Genomic DNA, 18,716 nt, shown 5'->3' with positions numbered 1-18,716 from the left:
TTAGATATACACATAGGCCTATTTGAATAAGTTTTTATATACATACAATATGATTAATGCCAGATGTCAATCAAAAATCTATATACTGGATGCAATCATTTTACCAGATCAGGAAATTTAGCGTAACATTAAATACAGCTTTGGTTGTAGAAAGAGTGAGACGGCCAAATGTGATGACTGTTTTGCCATACTACTCTGCAGGGACAAGCTACGTACAAGTTATTTCATTTATTAACAAATAGACTACGTTTGCATGCAATTTTAAAAAATATTGCTCATCTATTTGAAATAAAATGGGAACACACAGTACATGGCTCAAGATCAACAGGACCTTTCTGAAAACTTGATTTTACTTTGGTTTGTTGCAGTTTGCTCTGCAGCTTCTAACTAACCAAATGCACTGTCATATGTGGGTGAAAAGTGATTCAGCAGCTCTGCCCACCAGCATTGTTGTACTTGTTTTTATCTTTCAACCATGTAAATCCTCAGATCAGATGTATTTTATGTGAGAAAGACTGTTTTTGTTGTGTTCTTCTGTGAGTTTACTAAAGATGGATTTTTAACTGTAAAAGATATTTGGTGGTTCGGATTATCTGAAGTGTGAAGGCTGATCTGAATGCTTGTGCAAAATAAAATGAAGTGGAAGTAATTGCAGACTTGTCCGATAATCACTGAATTGTTTCTTCTTTTTTGTTTTTAAAATGCAAAACTGTCAAACATTTCACAGTTCCGGTTTCTAATAATGAAAATAATTTGAGCTGCAGCCCTAAAATGATATTGGTGTCACAACTGAAGACCTCATTGCAACTACTGACATTTGATATTGCAGCTAGCAAAGTGAAAGCAAGTTTTTATTACAATAAAGTCTCAAAATGAATCATTTATTTCCAATGCAAATTTTTTACATTGTTGCTGGAGTCCATTGTGCCTTTGTGTCATGTCAGACAGAAACAATGTTCAGTGTGTTTAAAACATTGTTAAACAATTAACCAGCTGTGTAAGACACCACTTTCAAGCTGCTCAGTTGAAGTTTTATAATGTATATGCAGTGTGCTGAAAAATAAAATGAAGAAATAGACCAGAATTTGTTTCACTTCTTATTCTTGTCCTTCTACATGTTATCAAACAAGGAAATGAAAACTGAAATAATTTATCAGCTATTATTTAACTGCTGAGGCAACCTTAAATATCAATGACACATTCTATCAACATTTAACTGTAAATATGATGCTACATCTACCTTTTAAACACTTTCATTTCATTAGTTAATAAATTGTGAGGTTAATATCAAGAACACATTCACTGACTCCATGGGCTCAGATTTGTTTAAAAATGTTACATTCTTGTCTGAAAATATACAATATTTCTGAAAATAAATGAGTCCATATCCCAGTTATGTCACCACAGGTGCTCTCGAAATGACTTACCACTACTAAAACACAGCTGAATAACTTTTCAAACCTGTTACTTAAGGTTGCGTTTAATTGTGAGAGGACAAATGACACTTCTGTGTTGGTAGTGCAAGGGGGAAAAACAGTTTAATCAGTGATCAATATTGAAAATCACATGGCTATTATCTACATGATTCTGATATTGCCTTGTACAAAATGAAAATATGCAAAGACCACCCAATCCCCCTTGAAACACACTCACATGAAAGGGAAAAGGAGAGGTAAAACAAACTGTGAAGCCCAAGAGGAGCTACAGGGACAGTCTTACTACATACATTACCACAGAGCTTATGTCAAACAGTGTACAATATGCACACTTGGGGGAAAGTACAAAATTGAAAAGGTATCATTTCTGAGGATTGATGCAAATTTGACATCTATTGCAAAAACATATTTAACTGGCTGTGTGAAGGTATAAATACATTTTAGGTGTAGATCCATGAATCAACATCTTCACAAGAAGAAAGCATAAATTGTTCCATCCAGGTAGCGCCAAAGGAGGGTAGGAGGCCTGAGGGGGTCGGGGTTCTCACGAGTTCATTGTTCAAACCTCCATAAGTTTATCAAAAAGTCTGAGAAAAGGTCGCTTCTCAAAAGCCTTTCATCTAGAGATGATACAAAGGGGACTTCTTATCTCACAACAAAGCAGGCCACGGGACACAAGTTTGTCTGTCAAGGAGCAGAGATACAGGTCGAGTCCTCCAGTGTATGCTCACATCGTCTTTTCACTGGTTGTTTTTGGCTTTGGCGTGTGTGAGGATGTGAGACTTCAGGTTGGTTGACTGGGCAAATTTTTTGTTGCAGCCGTCAAAGGGGCATACATATGGGCGGTCTCCAGTGTGAATACGCACATGTGTGCGCAGGTTAAAGTCCAGAGAGAACCGCTTGCCACAGCCCTCAAATGTGCACTGCAGATGAGAGAAATGGAGTTAACATTGCTGCACGTCTCAGCCTGGATCACAGATTAACTAATATCATTTCAACTGCTCATATTTAACATGACGCAGCAAGGTTTGCCTATACTTACTCTTACACAAAGTCAGTTTACATTTCTGTATATACATTCAAATTTTAATGTTCCTCCCCCTAATAAAGCAAAGTAAAATTATGCAGCTTTCTCCAGAGGAAGAAAAATAGTGTGAAGGAACTGACCTGGAAAGGTTTCTCTCCTGTGTGCACGAGTTGATGCCTCTTCAGTTTTGAACTTTCTACGAAGGCTTTGCCGCACTCTGCGCATACGTGCACACGGGGCCCGTGGGTATGCAAGTGCTTTCTCATCGCCGAGTTGTCCCTGAACATCTTGGTACATCCCTGTGGAAGAGAGAGACAAGATGAAGCCTATCACTCAGGAAATACTCATGTTTACACTGTAGCCGGAGCGACTGAATGTCAGCTCTTCATACCACTGTAATAAACACAAGCATGTCTCAGTTGGGTAAAGCCGATACCAAAGACATAACATACAACTGGGTAAGCATCTGGTCATGTATGTACGTTAACCTTCCTCTTTTGCACAAAAAGGTATAAAGTGGTGTAATAAACAGAACACTTCACTCACTTTGTGTGGACAGGCTATCGTCCTGGGTGCGTCGTCTTCTTTCACTTTTCTTGGCTTCATTCTGCAACAGAAATAAAAGTAGTCCCATTATTATAGTATGCCAGAAGAAACTGCAGTATAGTATGTCATAGCAAAGTCATAGAAAGGTCATGTTACAAAACAATTATAGTATAATATACCATAAAAATTTCATTAAAAACAGTCATAGTATAGTAACGCATCAAAATGTCATTAAAAAGTCGTAGTATAGTATGGCATAAAATTATCATTAAAAAACTCATAGTCATAATATGGTAAGGCATCAAATGTCATAAAAAAAAATCATAGTATGCTACAAAAAATGCCATAAAAAAGCACAGTATAAATTAAATGCCATTTCATCAAAAGTCATAGCATAATATGGCAAAAAAAAAAAAAATAAAAATGTCATGGTACGGTATGTATCAGTAGTCAAAATATCATTAAAACCCCCACAGTATAATATGGCATAAAAATATCACTAGAAAAGTCAAATCATAGTATGTCACAAAAATGTCGTAGTATCCTATAAAAATGCCACAGTATAGTATAGCTTAAACATATCATAAAAATAAGATAAATTAAGCCATTGTTTAGTATGGCATAAAAAAATATAGTATAGTTTGACATTAATTTTTTTTTTTTTTTTTAAAAAGTCATAGTATAGTATGTCACACAGAATGTCACACAAAATGTCATAAAAAATGGTGTAAAAATATCTCAGTATAGCATGGCATAAAAATATTTTAAAAACCATTGTATAGTATGCCAATAAATAAATATATAGATAAATAAATCATAACAAAATCATTAGTATGCCCCATAAAATGTCCTATTATAGTATATAACACTATAGTATCTCATAAATTAGTCATAAAAATGAAGAGTATAGTACAGTACGTTATTTTTCTCAAAGTGCACCCCACAGGCCAATGGTGGCCCTCAAAAACATTTTGTGCAGCCCCTTCACACGACCTGAAATTAACACATTATACTTCTATCATCCATCAATAATTTCACATTCAATAGCTTATATTTAATACACTTCACAGCTACTGCTTCAAACTGCGCCCCACTACCAAATCCATCAGATTAGAAATGACAACTATGGGTGCAGTTTTCCTCTAGAGCCCTTAATCATATGCTGGCTCAATTAAAACTTTGAGAACCCCTATTACACAGTTTTTACCCAGCCACTGCACTCCTGAAACAGACAAGCACTAAGACATGTTTACTTTAGAAACATAACAAACAAAACTCCTGGTAAAATTTGAATGTTTAATGGACCAGGGGTCTGTATCACGAAGCAGGATTAATGTCTTAGCGAGGTAACTTCAGGGTTAACCCTGGGTTTTCGGTCTCCCGAAGCCAGTTCAGTTCTTATCGAGGTAGATGACCATGGTAACTTACTCTGAACGGCTATCCTGCTCCGGAGCAGGGTAAGTTCGGGGTTGAATCTGATCCTATAAAAAGCACCACCCACTTGCCAATCAGCTGTTCGGAAAAAAATGACTCCGCTGACAGAAATGCAGCCCAGTCATGACGGGAAGTTTAATTAATTTGACTGATTTTGATTTGAAAGTTTATATTGAACATTAAAAAAGAAAAGAAAGCAACAACAACAGACAATGAAAATATTGTTCAAAAAGGAGTGGAAAGAAGTCGAAATGTCATAAGAAAGAAACTGATAATTTGCGAACACTTAAAAGCACCATTAATTAGTGCCAACGTTTTGTTTTGTTGGAGGAAATGATCCATGTTAAAGATAATGGGCCTAACTGACAGCTTTGCTGCTGGAAATGTGGAAAGTAGCCTATCATGTCTGCACTTCATGGTGTTTGAGGGATTTTCCTTTTTGTTTTTTAAAGAGGGACACTAGGTATATTTCTGCGCAGCTGTTAATTTCTAACACAGCTCAATATCAGGATGATTTTATTCAGACTATCAATTTGGTGTTGATATGATTTAATTGTGGCGTCAGCTTTAAGCTTTATTGTAGCATATATAACGTTATGACAAAGAAGACCAATTTATCAGACGCAATGATATTGGACGATAATTGTAATACACACAATTCACCTGCGCAGCATTGATTTCATGGGATTCAAGGGTGTGATCAGTGTCAGATGTGCAGGTACAGGTACTGTAGCTACTTGAACCAGTGATGAGCAATTTAACCTACACATCATTTTATTTGCTACCTTGTTTTGTCTTGATTTTTCCCTCTCTCCTCCTCTCTTTCTTCTTTCCTTACCCATTTTTTTCTTCTTCTCTATTATGTGATTTCATTGATGTTTTGACAGGGGAATTTCTTTGATAAGCTTTTAGTGGCTTCTAACCTCTCCTGCACTTCTCTTTTTTTAATCTTGCAAATTTTATACTGTCTGTTTTTAACATTATGTGCAAATAAACTAATCTAAACTAAAACTAAATATTATTCATCCCGTTATGCGTTGCCACGCATGTTTCCTCCTCCTGCAGCTGCCACGGTGTTGGCCTTTTCTGTAATGTTGCTTTTCTCCACCTCATATTTTAGTAGAATTAATCTCTGATCCTCACGAGAAATACTTTTTTCCCCTCACATACGGCGCTCTGTGAGGACGCTCAGTGACGCTGCGCTTCTCTCATGATTGTGACTGGTCCGCTGCGTGCGCGTTCACGGCTCTTGATAAAGCAACACTGGGTCGAGTTACCGAGTTGATATCCAGTGTCGTGATACTGATTATCCTGATTGCCATTGTTAGGGTTAGTCAACCCAGGATAGGTCTGGGTAACCCAGGAAAGGTTGATCTCGCTTCGTGATACAGGCCCCAGGCCTCCTGTGTATTTATCTACATACTGCTTTCATCACAGCACTGCAAATAAACTGAGCAGCATATGTTGGTTAAAAATATGAACTGCTTTATTTCTATCACACCATCAGTTTTTTTTTAAAAAAAAAAATGTTCCTTTTAAGTAAGGTAAACGTTTGAAAACTGTTGTCTGAATACTATATTTATCATGGCACAGCCAGCCTACTTACCGTGCAAACTCTGCCAGCTGTTTGGGGTCTGAGAGGTCAATGCCTGGGATGCCTCCTGGAGGAAGCTTCTTCCCTGTCATGTATTCAGAATAATCTGGAGGAGAGTTTTCACCAGTGATTTGCTCCTCGTGGTCAATGTCCTTCTTGTCATCTGAATGTGAGGGACAGATAGATAGATAGATAGATAGATAGATAGATAGATAGATAGGTGTTGATAAGACAGTAGCAGAACATGTGGGAAGAACTGATTTAAGCTATCTAGAGCTAAACCTTTATTACATCACCCCAGCCCTCAAAGTATTTTGTTCCAGTCTATTACTTATTTACTACTAATGGAAACATATGACAGGAAATACAGACTTTGGCTGGAAAGTGTGCATTTACCAAACATGTTGAAGACATAACCACCAAATACGCTACTGTGCTTTTTAAAATTTACACAGAGGGAAATATGGGATTCAAAGAAATCTATTTCACCTTTTTTAAATGCAGAATGCTAATAGTTAAGCACATGAATGCACACACTTGTCTTAACCTTACCTTTTAATTATGTTTTTATTTTAAAAAAAAATGTCATCGTTTAAATATAATGTTTTACATAGCCACTAGATAATTATAAAAATTGGTATAATGTTATAATTCGTTTGAAATTAATGTCTTTTCCATGGCTGATGCACAGCACTAGCAAACAGAGAACTACTTTGGAAATAGGATCTAGTTCGCTTGAACCATACACATACGTGGTGTGTTTAAAGCCTCGACAGTGTAAATTATGAGGGGTTCCTGAAGGCACCACCAGCGCTGCCGTTGAACTGAACTGCGCCACAGCGGCCTAGCGGAGCCAGCTGCACTCGCTCCCACTCTCGCCGCCATCTTCGTCGGCCAAATAAACGCCATTTTTTCGGGCCGCCATACTTTCTAGACCGGGGAAATATGGCGGCGCCCATCGACACATAAAACATGGCTTCCCATAAAAACAAAAACATTTCAAATGGATTTTAAGTGGCTCGGAGTTGGGAAATAGTTCCTACTTTAGCGGAGGACAAGGCCCCAACTGGGCCCTGTCACCGGCCACACACGCTGAGAACAAAGCGAGGGGCCAGCTTGAAAGAATTCACTCAGGACTCTGAACTTACCCGATGCCCACATAGTCACTGAAAACTCCCCCTCCAGAGTCTTTATCTGGACCTGCTTCTGCTCCCATTTCCTGCCCATTTCTCCCCCGCTCAGGTAGCTCTTTTTGCCCGATTTCTTTCCGCTTCCAGCCCTCTTCATCCGGCCTGTCGACGAGCTTTTCCCGGCGACAGTAACCAGAGTCTGTTCGATATAGTCCTCCTCCACGGCGGGTACTGGGATGAGGATTTGGTCCTCAAAGCCATCATCCGTGTGCAGTTCAGAGTCATCCTCACCCACCACCTCTTCTCGTGTTTGCACCAGAATCACCTCTTGGTGCGGGTGAATCGAGTTTGGATCATCCGTGTCAAGAGGCTGTAAGGCGATCATGGGCTGGTGTTCACCGTCGTCTCCAACAACTGTTGTCTCGATTGTCTCTACTTCTATTTCATGCAGCTCCACTATTTCCGCCGGCATTTCTGACCCGTCCGTCTCAATGTACAGGGTGTCCCCCGACGCCATGATCAATGTTGTATTTCCTCCTGCTTATATGCTATATTTTTGCACTCTCTCTTTCCCTCCTGTCTCCACTCAGCCTTCCTCCTCCCTCTCCGACAACAACTCTACACTGCTGTACTCTCGCCGCCACAATGCTCCAGTTTTGAGTCTCGCGAGATTTGGACAAAAAAGTCCCGTTCAAATGTAGAACTTTAACATTACCTGCAGCGTCTTATTGCTGCAGACTCTAAATCATGCCTGGAAAGATACTGACATCAATGTTTATATGTAATCACTGATTTATAAGATTTTTTTTTATTTTTATTTTATTTTTTTTTTTACTTATGGTCGTATTAATCACAACATATAATAATGATTTCAAGTATCATCTCTCACAACTCAAACTAATGTAAAAGCAGCCTTCTTGAACAACTTTTGAGCTTCTGTATTAGTTCCACTTAATATGTAATTGCAAACTGAGGTTGCTTATAATAATTCTTTTAAATACTGAATAATATGCTGATTACTTATTTATTTGTTAATTTGATTAATTGCTTGGTCAATGAAATCTGAAAATCATGATTCCCAAAAGGCCAGGTGACATATTCACATTACCTGTTTTGTCTGACTTGCCGTTTATTCATTTATTAATTATAAAAAAAACATTCAACAGAAAAAAGCAGCAAATTATGGCATTTCAAAACCTGTAACCAACAAATGTTTATAATTTTTTTTTGCTTGAAAAAACAACACTACTAACACTATTGCACTACTCGAACATTAGCCTATCTATCTATCTATCTATCTATCTATCTATCTATCTATTGCTGTGCAGTAATGACTTCGTTTATTATTTTTTTGTACTTTATTTTTTATATTACTTTATTTTACTTAATATTAATTATATTATTATATTCTTTAACAGGGTAACTAGCTAATTGAAACTTATTACATTTCAGAAGTAACCTTATAGATAGATAGATAGATACGTTATATATATATATATATATCTATATATATCTATATATATATATATATAATTTGCTAGGTCCAGCACTGTCCTTATATATGAAGATCATATAGCTTTAATATAAGAGTACAACTGACAAAAAAAGCAATATTAGTGCATAGCTTGAGAAATTAAGCATCTTTTGAAGTGTCAGTCAGCACAATTATTGCAGCAATTCAAGTTATATATATATATATATATATATATATATATATATATATATATATATGTGTGTGTGTGTGTGTGTGCATTGCAAAATTTAAGGTGTAAATAAATATATTTGGAAATGTCAGCATATTTATGGTTTTGGTTCTATATTATGCTTGGCATCACCTATATATACTTTCACTGGTGTTTAACATGTTCAAGTGTTACATAATAAAAATGCAAAATAAGCATTTACTACATTCTACATATGACATGTGACAGGGCATGAACAACAGTTTCAGCAGTTTGTCAGGACTGATACCAGTGAGCATTCCTACATTATGCCTATAAACATACAGTGGTATCATTACAGGTGTGTCAGCTGATATACTGTATGGGGGAAGTTGTTTGCATGCTGGGGACGGTTGCATACATTTCAGCAGGTGCACAACCACAGGTGTCCCTCCCTCCTCAGCTCGGGGGGGAGGAGCTTATGATCAAACTTCACACCTGCAGCCTGCAACCTGTGTAAGTGGGTGTGCCCCGATACTGTGAGGGCTTGATGACACACATAACGCCACAGAGCTGTGTGCCTCAGACACAGAAAGGAGAGTCATGGGGAAGACAGGTGGAAGAGGCGACTTTGAATGGGTCTACAATGACCAGCCGCACACTTCAAGAAGAAAAGAAATCCTGGGTAAGAAATTATAAAAAAAAAATAAAAAGGCTTCTTGTTTATGCTTTGATAGTTTGTGTAACAACCTGGTGCGTTTGTGTTTTTTCCTGACTACAACCGTTTTTTCTCTAAAATCGTAGCCGGTTAAACCTGTTTACAAGCTGTTGCTTAACGAGCTATCAGACCACAATGGATGCAGGGGAAACGCAGAAACTGACAAGATAAACAGAATTAGACTGTAAGTCACTCATTGACATGCTGATGGGAGTTAAAGGATTATTTTAGGCACAAGTAGAAATATCCTTTAACTCCCTTGGAGCTTACAGTATTAATAAAAAACAAAAATTAATATAAAAAAAAATCGTTAAAATTTTTTACCATGTGTTTTAGAGAGGGATGTTTATATTTATTTTATTTATATTTGTTTATATGTATTTACATGCATAGCCTGTACAGCACTTTGGTCAACTGAAGTTGTTTTTAATGTGCTATAGAAATAAACTTGACTTGACTTAAAAATGTGACTTTAAATCATTTACATTTATGTGGGTTTCTCACATTTTTCTCTTGCATTTGACTCAAAATCCAAACTGCATAATTTACAGTATTTTCTGTAACCAAAAGCTCTCAGAGGGGGTGTGGGTATCACCAGCAAATACGCTTATTTTATCCCCCATGAGACAGAGAGCAAAAATCATTATGTAGTGTAAAATCTACTACAGGCCACCACCTACTCTTTTTGTAAACCATCCTCCCTCACAGCCTTTTTTTTCTCTAACTTGGGAGACAATAGCAGCATATTGATAGCAGGTATAGCTGACAATGCCTCCAGGCTTGCAAGGTAACAAGACACATTCCCTGCTCATGACAAAATGCAATGCTATGTGCATGTGAGGAGACAAGCTTAGTGAGAGTCGGGGGATCTGGCGGAGTAACCTTTATTTAACAAACTGCCTCAATAAACCACGTCTGTAGTTGATTAAAGCAAGAGTCTAAACTGTGTGTTATACATATGATCCTTCTTATTTTCTCACCAAATCTGTATCGCGTGCAGCCAGCTTCGACCATCTGATTTACTATCCAAATCCATTAAAAACAGTTTAGATAAACGAGATCTAAACCTGTTGATGTACACTCGATCTTGGCTTTGTCACGCATGGTTGCTCTGGTGTGAAAGAAGCACATCTAGAAGGTGACAGGTTGACACTACTGTGCCTTGAATTATTAAAGTGTTTTTTCTTTTAATTATCCCCTGCCCCGCACCTATGGGAGAGGCAGAGGGGCGTGGGTGTCAGGGGTCAGTGAGCCTCACTTCCTTTACATTATCATTGGCTGACAAGTGGTTTTATGTTGTATTGAACGGCCAGTAAGGCATGTCTGCAGTCTGTTGTGGCTCAGCTTGCATGTCATAAACTTGCAATTACTACCATTACAGTAGAGGTCACATGGATGAGGGACGATTGTGATGCTGTCTGATGGTTGATCACTTTTAGCGCTACCAGAAAATTTATTTAGCTTGGATCCAGACCTTTGAATCCGCCCACTCCAGTGAGTTTGGGTTAACAATTCTTTCTGATATCAGGCAAAGAACTGAAATAAATATGTGCAATTTAAGTGTCATTTTGACTTGTAGCATGCAGTTAAATCTGACAAAAACTATTGTTGAAACTTGAGGCTTAAACCTTATATAGGTTAAGTATGTGTCCACAAATGAAATGACTTGACTCTCTGTTATGGTGACGTTAAAACCCAATGTTGGCTGTACGGCATGTTCCGCCCGACCGCCTTAAGCAGTTCAAGCAATGCCTTTTATGATGTCTGGTTATTGATTTAACTTTTTGCCCTTTGGGTGGGCGACAACGCCAACCTTTGAGGATGTATAGCCCATAAACATGACTGTACATAGCATGAGCAAATGACACACTTTTTAAATGAGTTCAAATCATACAGTAGATAAAAAGGGACTGTATAGGGGGTGTCTTGATAAATTATTTTAGAAATGAGGGAACATGAGAGGGCAGTAGGGAATTCCTGTTAGCTAAACATTAACAAAATAAGGCTGGTTTGGTCAGTAAAGGGCAGACCTACATGCAGGAGAAATGCCACTGAAACCATTGTTAGTTACCAGGGTGAGCCCTGTATGGATAAAGCCACTACACAAGTGAGCTGAACACAAAGAAACAGGCCAGATTTGCATGAGCAATCATCTGATGGTGCATGGCTATCTTTCATTTAATGCATGATGGGATATGCTTTTTAACCCCTGTGTTAGTTTGGCTGTAGGGTGTGGCCGGTGTAACAAATAGAACCTGTATGTCCGAATGAGTCTGTTATGTTGTAAATGTCATATGGCCTAAACGAAGCTCTTTTTCTAACAGTGAATGTTTTTGAACCACTCCCTTGTAGCTCCCTCAGTTTCATGTCCCTCAGCAAAACAACACCTCTGCCAATTAAACATGACTTTTGTCAGCAGGCCCGTCCCAGGAGAAGGGCTGGAACCATACAACATGCTCGACTGTGTACTTTACGTTCCATAGTGTCACAGTTTTACACAGTGATAAGTTGTGATCAAGCTTTGGAAAATGAGAGTGAATGAGTCATGCTTAACAGCTGTCCCTGCTGGATTCATGACTGACATTTACCTTTCTTTAACTCCTACGTAATTATATATGTTTAGAAAAATGAAAGGAATCCGTTACGTCTTCCCCTCCCCTTTAACTACTCCCCTAATCCCTTATTTCCTTTTTTACTTAAGGTTCCCTTTACTGTCTTCTGCTTTTCAACTCCCTATACCTTTTGTTTCCCCTAAATCTTTATAAAAATAACGTTGTGTCATATTTGCTGAAACTCACTTTAGTTGGAAAGAAGTGCATAAGACAGATAGTTGGTGAAAAAAATCTTGTCCCTTCTCCTCTTCCTACTGAAAACAACCAATTAGAGCTGAGAAGTTTCTGACGCAGTTGTCAATCATGTTAATCACTGCTCATGAACTGCTGTCAGATTGTCAAACTAGGCAGCGCTGATCAAATATTACTCAAGTTTCTGTTGCTGCATTAAGAAACGCATTTTAGTGTACTGTTTAGCTGTAAAATGAGAAAGTTTGTGACCCGGCTACTATGTTGGAAACAGTCAACTGAAGTACGAAGCACTGCCCACCATCCAACATTCTCATTTTACAGCTAAACAGTACACTAAAATATGTTTGAAACACAAATAACACAGGCCCTTGACACTGGCAGTCATAAAGCGCACAATGCTAGCATTGATGGTTTTTCTAATATTAGATTTTTTAAAAGTCGCATTATATCGCCTTACTGACAGTATCGCAATATCTGTATCATGACAGCAATCGATTCTTGCCAACACAAGCCCTATTTATCTCTGTCCACATCCCCTCCCATCCCTTTATCTGTCTGCTTCTCTCCTCAGCCAAATATCCAGAGATCAAGTCTCTGATGGGTCCGGACCCCCAGCTGAAGTGGGTGGTATCCGGCATGGTCCTGACGCAGTTCCTGGCCTGCTACCTGGTCCACGACCTCTCCTGGAAGTGGGTCATCTTCTGGGCTTACGCCTTTGGAGGCTGCATCAACCACTCCCTGACTCTGGCTATCCACGACATCTCTCACAACGTGGCCTTTGGCAACAAGCTGGCGAAGTGGAACCGCTGGTTTGCCATGTGGGCCAACCTGCCGATTGGGTTGCCTTACTCTGCCTCCTTTAAGAAGTACCACATCGACCATCATCGGTATCTGGGTGGCGACCAGCTGGATGTTGACATCCCTACAGACATGGAAGGATGGTTCTTCTGCACCCCAGCCAGGAAAGTCCTCTGGCTCTTCCTCCAGCCCTTCTTCTACGCCCTTCGCCCATTGGTGGTCAATCCTAAGCCAGTGGGTCAGCTAGAGATCCTTAACGCAGTTGTTCAGCTCACAGCAGACTTAATTATCTACTATCTATGGGGCCTGAAGCCCATTGTTTACCTGATTGCAGGTTCGATTCTGTGTATGGGACTGCATCCTATCTCTGGACATTTCATAGCTGAGCATTACATGTTTCTGAAGGGACACGAGACATATTCTTACTATGGACCACTGAACATGATCACCTTCAATGTTGGGTATCACATGGAGCACCATGACTTCCCCAGTATACCTGGCAGTAAACTACCTCAGGTGAGTCATCATTTCCAAGACTATTATTAGTTTGGTTGTAGTGAATAAGGATAGTTGAGTTGCATCACCTCTGGGTGTGGGCAGATAAGAGAGGCCTCTTTTGTATTTTAGAATGTAAACATAAAGGGTATCAGCAGATTCCACTTGTGACATTTTCCTATCAACTGCAAACATTTATCATGTGAGAAGTCAGATGTTGTAACTGCTTAACTGCCGCCTGTCTAGCACCACAAAAGCATGATAATATCTCAAAGTGAGATACCAAACTTTTGGCACAGCTGACAGCTTGTTTGACAGTTCTTTAGTTTATGAGCTATTTTTTTCTAACAGAGAATTGAATTTTTTTTTTAATGTAACAGACTCTTAACCAGGTATGTCCCGTGGAGATCCTTGACCTCTTTTACAAAGGAAACCTGGCCAAGACAGCAGCACACGAAAAGTTACAGCCTAACAACAGCACAATAAAAAACATAAAAGATATACAGTAACATGTAGAAATATAAGAAGACCTACACCCGATGTCAAGAACCTACCGAGTCATTCATCCTTGTACTTATGAGAGCTATAAAATCAGGTGGAGAGACCAATTCATGTCGTGTCCCTGCTCAGTCTGAGCACTAGGAACAGACAACAAAACCAAATCTTGAGATCTCAGACTATGGCTACAATCAGATCTCTGTTCAATCAAAGTACAAATGTACAAAGGGAGTTTACCCAGTATGACTTTAGAAATGAAGAAATACCAGTGACTGAGCTCACAAAAGGTCAAAGATGGCCGACCAGCCCTGGAATAAAGTGTAAAGTGATGAGTGAGGGCTTACAGAATGTAGAATATAAGGAATTCTTTTAGATGATCAATTTTTGAACTATTATGTGATATATTTTTAGGATGTTGTTTTTTGGATCTTAACGAGAACAAACTCTGCGTTGTGTTTGGATGGTTTGAACAAACAGTGAAATATATGCTTCTGTGTCTGTATCTGATTGTTGTAGTGAAATAAGGTGCTAGTTGATTAATTGATTAATCATTTAATCTATATAATATCTGAAAACTGTATGAAATGTCCATCACAATTTCATAAGAGCTTGAGGGAGGTGTCCTCAAATTCTTTTGTCCAACAAACACTCCAAGATTCAGTTGAATTTACATTGGTATAAAGCACCCCCACAGTACAGAATTCAGGGTTCCCGTGGTCATGAAATTCCTGGAAAAGTTATGAAATTAGAAAAAATGTCTCCAGGCCTGGAAATGGTTTGGAATTAAGAGAACATTTTGGAAAAGTTTTGAATAATCATTGTTTGTGCTGTTGTTTAAAATGTGTTCATAAAAATCCCCAAACATGTTCTGAAAACGAATTGGTAAAAATTTGTGGGAACTCTGTGAATTAGACCTCTGAGTCTCTGAGGTGCTTCCGACAATTTACAACTGCAGTTAAGATGTCATAAATATATATTTGATGTACAATTCAAATCCTTATTTGTTTTTAGAAGCTCTCATTCTCACTTGATTTGTTTTTTTTTATTGGCAGGTCAAGCAAATCGCAGCAGAGTTTTACGACTCCCTCCCTCAACACACTTCCTGGATTCGGGTATTATGGGACTTTGTGTTCGACGACAGCATCGGCCCCTACGCCAGAATCAAACGGGAGTACAAGCTTAACAAGCAGGGATAGATCTGTGGATCAATCATATTATGTTTCCCTTTTAACGGGAATGTGAATTTCAGTTGTTTATTAAAAAAATCTATGGACCATTAGCCTATAAAATATTATTACATTTTCCAGTTTAAATGTGTTTTTCTCTCATGTCACAGTGAGTAAATGTTCTAACATCTTTAATCAGTCCAGTGCATGATGTGCTCATTTCAGTTGCATACATACACGGTTCATGGAAAATGTAAGATAATTCAGATACAGCTACATGGTCTCCTTACCCTACTATTTATTCATGCTTCTATTCCTGCTACAAACAGATGGCTCATCGTTGTGACACAGTGATGACATTTCCTTGTATCCAGGAGGCACTGAAAACAGCACAATGATAAAAAGCTAAATATTTCAACAGACGTAAGAAATCCTCATTTCTATAGGATAAAGGTCACAAACATTCTCATGAGATTTTACAGAGATGTCACTAACTCTGTGGTGCCCCTTTCCTGCCTACAAGCATTATGTCTTCTATATTTCTGAATGTGAGAATCGAGGCACACGAGACCTCTCGGATTACCTAATTTAATTTGTGCAGAACAGTGCTGAGGGGAAAATGAGCATTGAAATTTACCTTCCAGTAAGAGGAGCCTTTTCTTCAGTGACGCCCCATTCTGCTTGTACGCTGCTCCATCGTGCTGTAGACTGCTTTGATTACATCTACACAGAGTGGACAAAATAATAGAAACACCTTATGATGCAAAATCCAGACTCGAGTCTCATGCTTGGTGAATTAACTCATTTCATGTTACTTAGTGTTAGAGTCTTCTTGTGACCACTGGTCCTCCACACACTACAGCAAATCAACACTTATGAATTGCAAAAGACAAATAAGCAACAAGCTTTACAAAATTAATATTTACCACAGAGTTATTGTATTGAATGGTGTTTCTGTAACGTTGTCCAGCTGTATGTACAACTTAATCTATGTGTTATGATTGATAAGCGTCATCTCTGTTGCTTCTATTTAAATGAATGTAAATGAAAAAATGTAAAAAGATATAAGATGATGCTATAAGCTACTATAAAGAATATTACTTTATCTGTTTTGTGGTGACCAGATGTGAGCTCTTTTTATATTATTTGAAGCAGTGGTTCCCAACTGGTGGGTCATGGGTCCATTCTGAATGGACACTTTATTTTGAAGTACAGTGAATTTCCTGCACAAACCTTTTATTTTAGAGGGCTTCCTGTTGCCGTTTCCTGCAGTAGAGTGAGTGACTAACTGATAGCTACTTAACAGAGACAGCAAACTAGCCCAACAACATGGCTAAACACAAGTATGTCGCCAAGTGTATTAATCTGTGTGGACTTTGAACTAATGGCTAAGGAGAAGTCTGGGGTCAGATCAGTCTCATAATGAATGAACTCACGCAAGGTTTTTCAGGAATGCACACGCTCTAGTTTGCAGTTGTATTTTGGACTCACTAATGCACACGATCTGTTTCGCAAATGCACACGCTCTGGTTCACAAATATTATTTTGAGGCACATTTGTAATATAAATTCACAGATCATGTGAATCGCTGAATGTGCATTTACAAAATGCTTCTCATTTGTGAGCCTCTTTACATTTGTGAGAGAAATCTGTGTGGTGAATTTTGAGACTCCCCTGATGTCGCAGGTCAACGAACATCACCATTGGCTGATAAATCTGTCAATCAAATTTATGATTCTGATTGACAGATTCATCAGTTAATCAGGTGTGTTCGCTTTCAGCCAATCATATGGCTCCTTACATTTTCTCCACACTTTCATTCAAACATGTTACTTGGCTAAGCAGAATGCTTCAACTCATTGTAATTCAATAACATTACATGATTTACAACGAGGGAATAATAAGATAAATGTGTTACTTACAGGTTGAGATTGATCCATGTCTCTTCCACCGTTTCAGTCTTGCGTGTCTTGTTTGAACACTGCAAACAGTAGTTCAGTAGCTCTGCGATCGGTTTAAAAGTGTGACGTCAGGGGAGTCTAAAAATTCACCACACAGATTTCTCTCACAAATGTAGAGAGGTTCACAAATGAGAAGCAGTTTGTAAATGCACATTCAGCGATTCACATGATCTGTGAATTTATATTACAAGTGTGCCTCAAAATAATATTTGTGAAGCAGATCGTGTGCATTTGCGAATTTATATTACAAGTTTGCATAAACATTATATTTGTGAACCAGAGTGTGTGCATTTCCGAAACAGATCGTGTGCATTTGCGAATTTATATTGCAAGTTTGCATAAAAATTATATTTGTGAACCAGGGCGTGTCCATTTGCAAAACAGATCGTGTGCATTAGTGAGTCCGAAATACAACTGCGAACCAGAACATGTACATTTGTGAAAAACCCTGTGTGAGTTCATTCATTATGAGACTGGTCTGACCCCATAAGTCTGGACCCCGTGGCTGGACCAGTTGGTAACCACTGATTTAAGGGAATACTTCACCCATAAAAGACCATTTGTGTATACATCTCTCACTGTGTGTGAAGTAAACTCTAGCATACCTCCACCGGGAACACAAAATCCAGAAATAGAGAACATTCTTGATGAATTGATTGGTCAGTTGGGATGATTGTGTAACACTGCATTCATGTGGTGTCAGAATATGCGGAAAAACGAGTTCCCAACTAAGGAAATTCAAAAGAACGCCTACTCAAGTCAGAACAACACAGAAAGTTGGTGAAAATTTTGGTACATGACTTGCCAAGTTCATTTTACACAAAAACATAAGATATAAGAAACTTTTAATTAATTCATGCATTGCATATCAATATTTGCTTATATAATTTGGTATGCGATAGCCTGGTAGGTTGTATGCCTTAGTTGCTCTTCACATAAAGTGACCTAGATTAGTTAGAAAAGTTATTTATCAGCATTAACCCTGATAACAAATCAGATAAAGCAATACTTTAGTGGTTTTAGGGGATGTGCTCGTGCAGAGACTGGGACAAAATATACAAAGCTTCAAACTGTAATAAATGTGTTTTTAAAACACTCTTAGCAATAGAATACAACACATCCCCTCTGTAGCATCACTGTTGTCCACATTACGGCTTAAAAGCTTACAACCACATGAGGTCAGATGAACAACTTCCCTACTCAGGATTTGGGACCATCTGAGAAGCATGTGAAAGCAGCATTGTTGTTTGACTAAGGTGTGTTAAAGTGTTTGGACTCAACAAAGCCACACATAACACAATAAACTAGTCCACACTTATGGAAAATAGCAAAAAAGGAAAAAAATGCAAATCACACTTTGACACAGCTCAAGGTGACGTCTTCAGATTCCTTGTTTTGTCCAACCAAACGTCCAAAAGTGGAAAGATGTTCAGTTTAGAATGATATAA

At 38.4% G+C, this 18,716-nt stretch overlaps 2 protein-coding genes across 2 annotated transcripts; one reads left to right on the top strand and one right to left on the bottom strand.

Annotated features, from left to right (window-relative positions):
* Positions 1-869: 869 nt before the first annotated feature.
* On the bottom strand, positions 870-7,801 carry yy1a (YY1 transcription factor a). The gene is made up of 5 exons (XM_049595750.1): positions 7,186-7,801; positions 6,050-6,200; positions 3,010-3,070; positions 2,604-2,762; positions 870-2,359 (listed from the first exon to the last, which is right to left on the bottom strand). Exons 1-5 carry the CDS (start codon positions 7,682-7,684, stop codon positions 2,177-2,179), a joined length of 1,053 nt encoding a protein of 350 aa, XP_049451707.1. The 5' UTR covers positions 7,685-7,801; the 3' UTR covers positions 870-2,176.
* A 1,553-nt stretch (positions 7,802-9,354) lies between these two features.
* On the top strand, positions 9,355-16,414 carry degs2 (delta(4)-desaturase, sphingolipid 2). Its single transcript, XM_049595752.1, has 3 exons — positions 9,355-9,513; positions 12,922-13,664; positions 15,194-16,414. The coding sequence occupies exons 1-3, from the start codon at positions 9,432-9,434 to the stop codon at positions 15,335-15,337; spliced, it is 969 nt and encodes a 322-aa protein (XP_049451709.1). The 5' UTR covers positions 9,355-9,431; the 3' UTR covers positions 15,338-16,414.
* Positions 16,415-18,716: the final 2,302 nt, after the last annotated feature.

The sequence above is a fragment of the Epinephelus fuscoguttatus genome, linkage group LG14, assembly GCF_011397635.1.
Source record: "Epinephelus fuscoguttatus linkage group LG14, E.fuscoguttatus.final_Chr_v1".
NCBI classification, from domain to species: Eukaryota; Metazoa; Chordata; class Actinopteri; order Perciformes; family Serranidae; genus Epinephelus; species Epinephelus fuscoguttatus.
Note: the sequence above shows the minus strand (reverse complement) of the source record. Positions and strands in the feature narration are given on the sequence as shown.

Coding starts and splice junctions, on each gene's coding strand:
- yy1a (XM_049595750.1), bottom strand. CDS start 7,684: ATGGCGTCGGGGGACACCCTGTACATTGAGACGGACGGGTCAGAAATG. Junction 3,071..6,049: donor CAGCTGGCAGAGTTTGCACG/GTAAGTAGGCTG, acceptor TTTCTGTTGCAG/AATGAAGCCAAGAAAAGTGA. Junction 2,360..2,603: donor CAGGAGAGAAACCTTTCCAG/GTCAGTTCCTTC, acceptor TCTCATCTGCAG/TGCACATTTGAGGGCTGTGG.
- degs2 (XM_049595752.1), top strand. CDS start 9,432: ATGGGGAAGACAGGTGGAAGAGGCGACTTTGAATGGGTCTACAATGAC. Junction 9,514..12,921: donor AAGAAGAAAAGAAATCCTGG/GTAAGAAATTAT, acceptor TTCTCTCCTCAG/CCAAATATCCAGAGATCAAG. Junction 13,665..15,193: donor CTGGCAGTAAACTACCTCAG/GTGAGTCATCAT, acceptor TTTTATTGGCAG/GTCAAGCAAATCGCAGCAGA.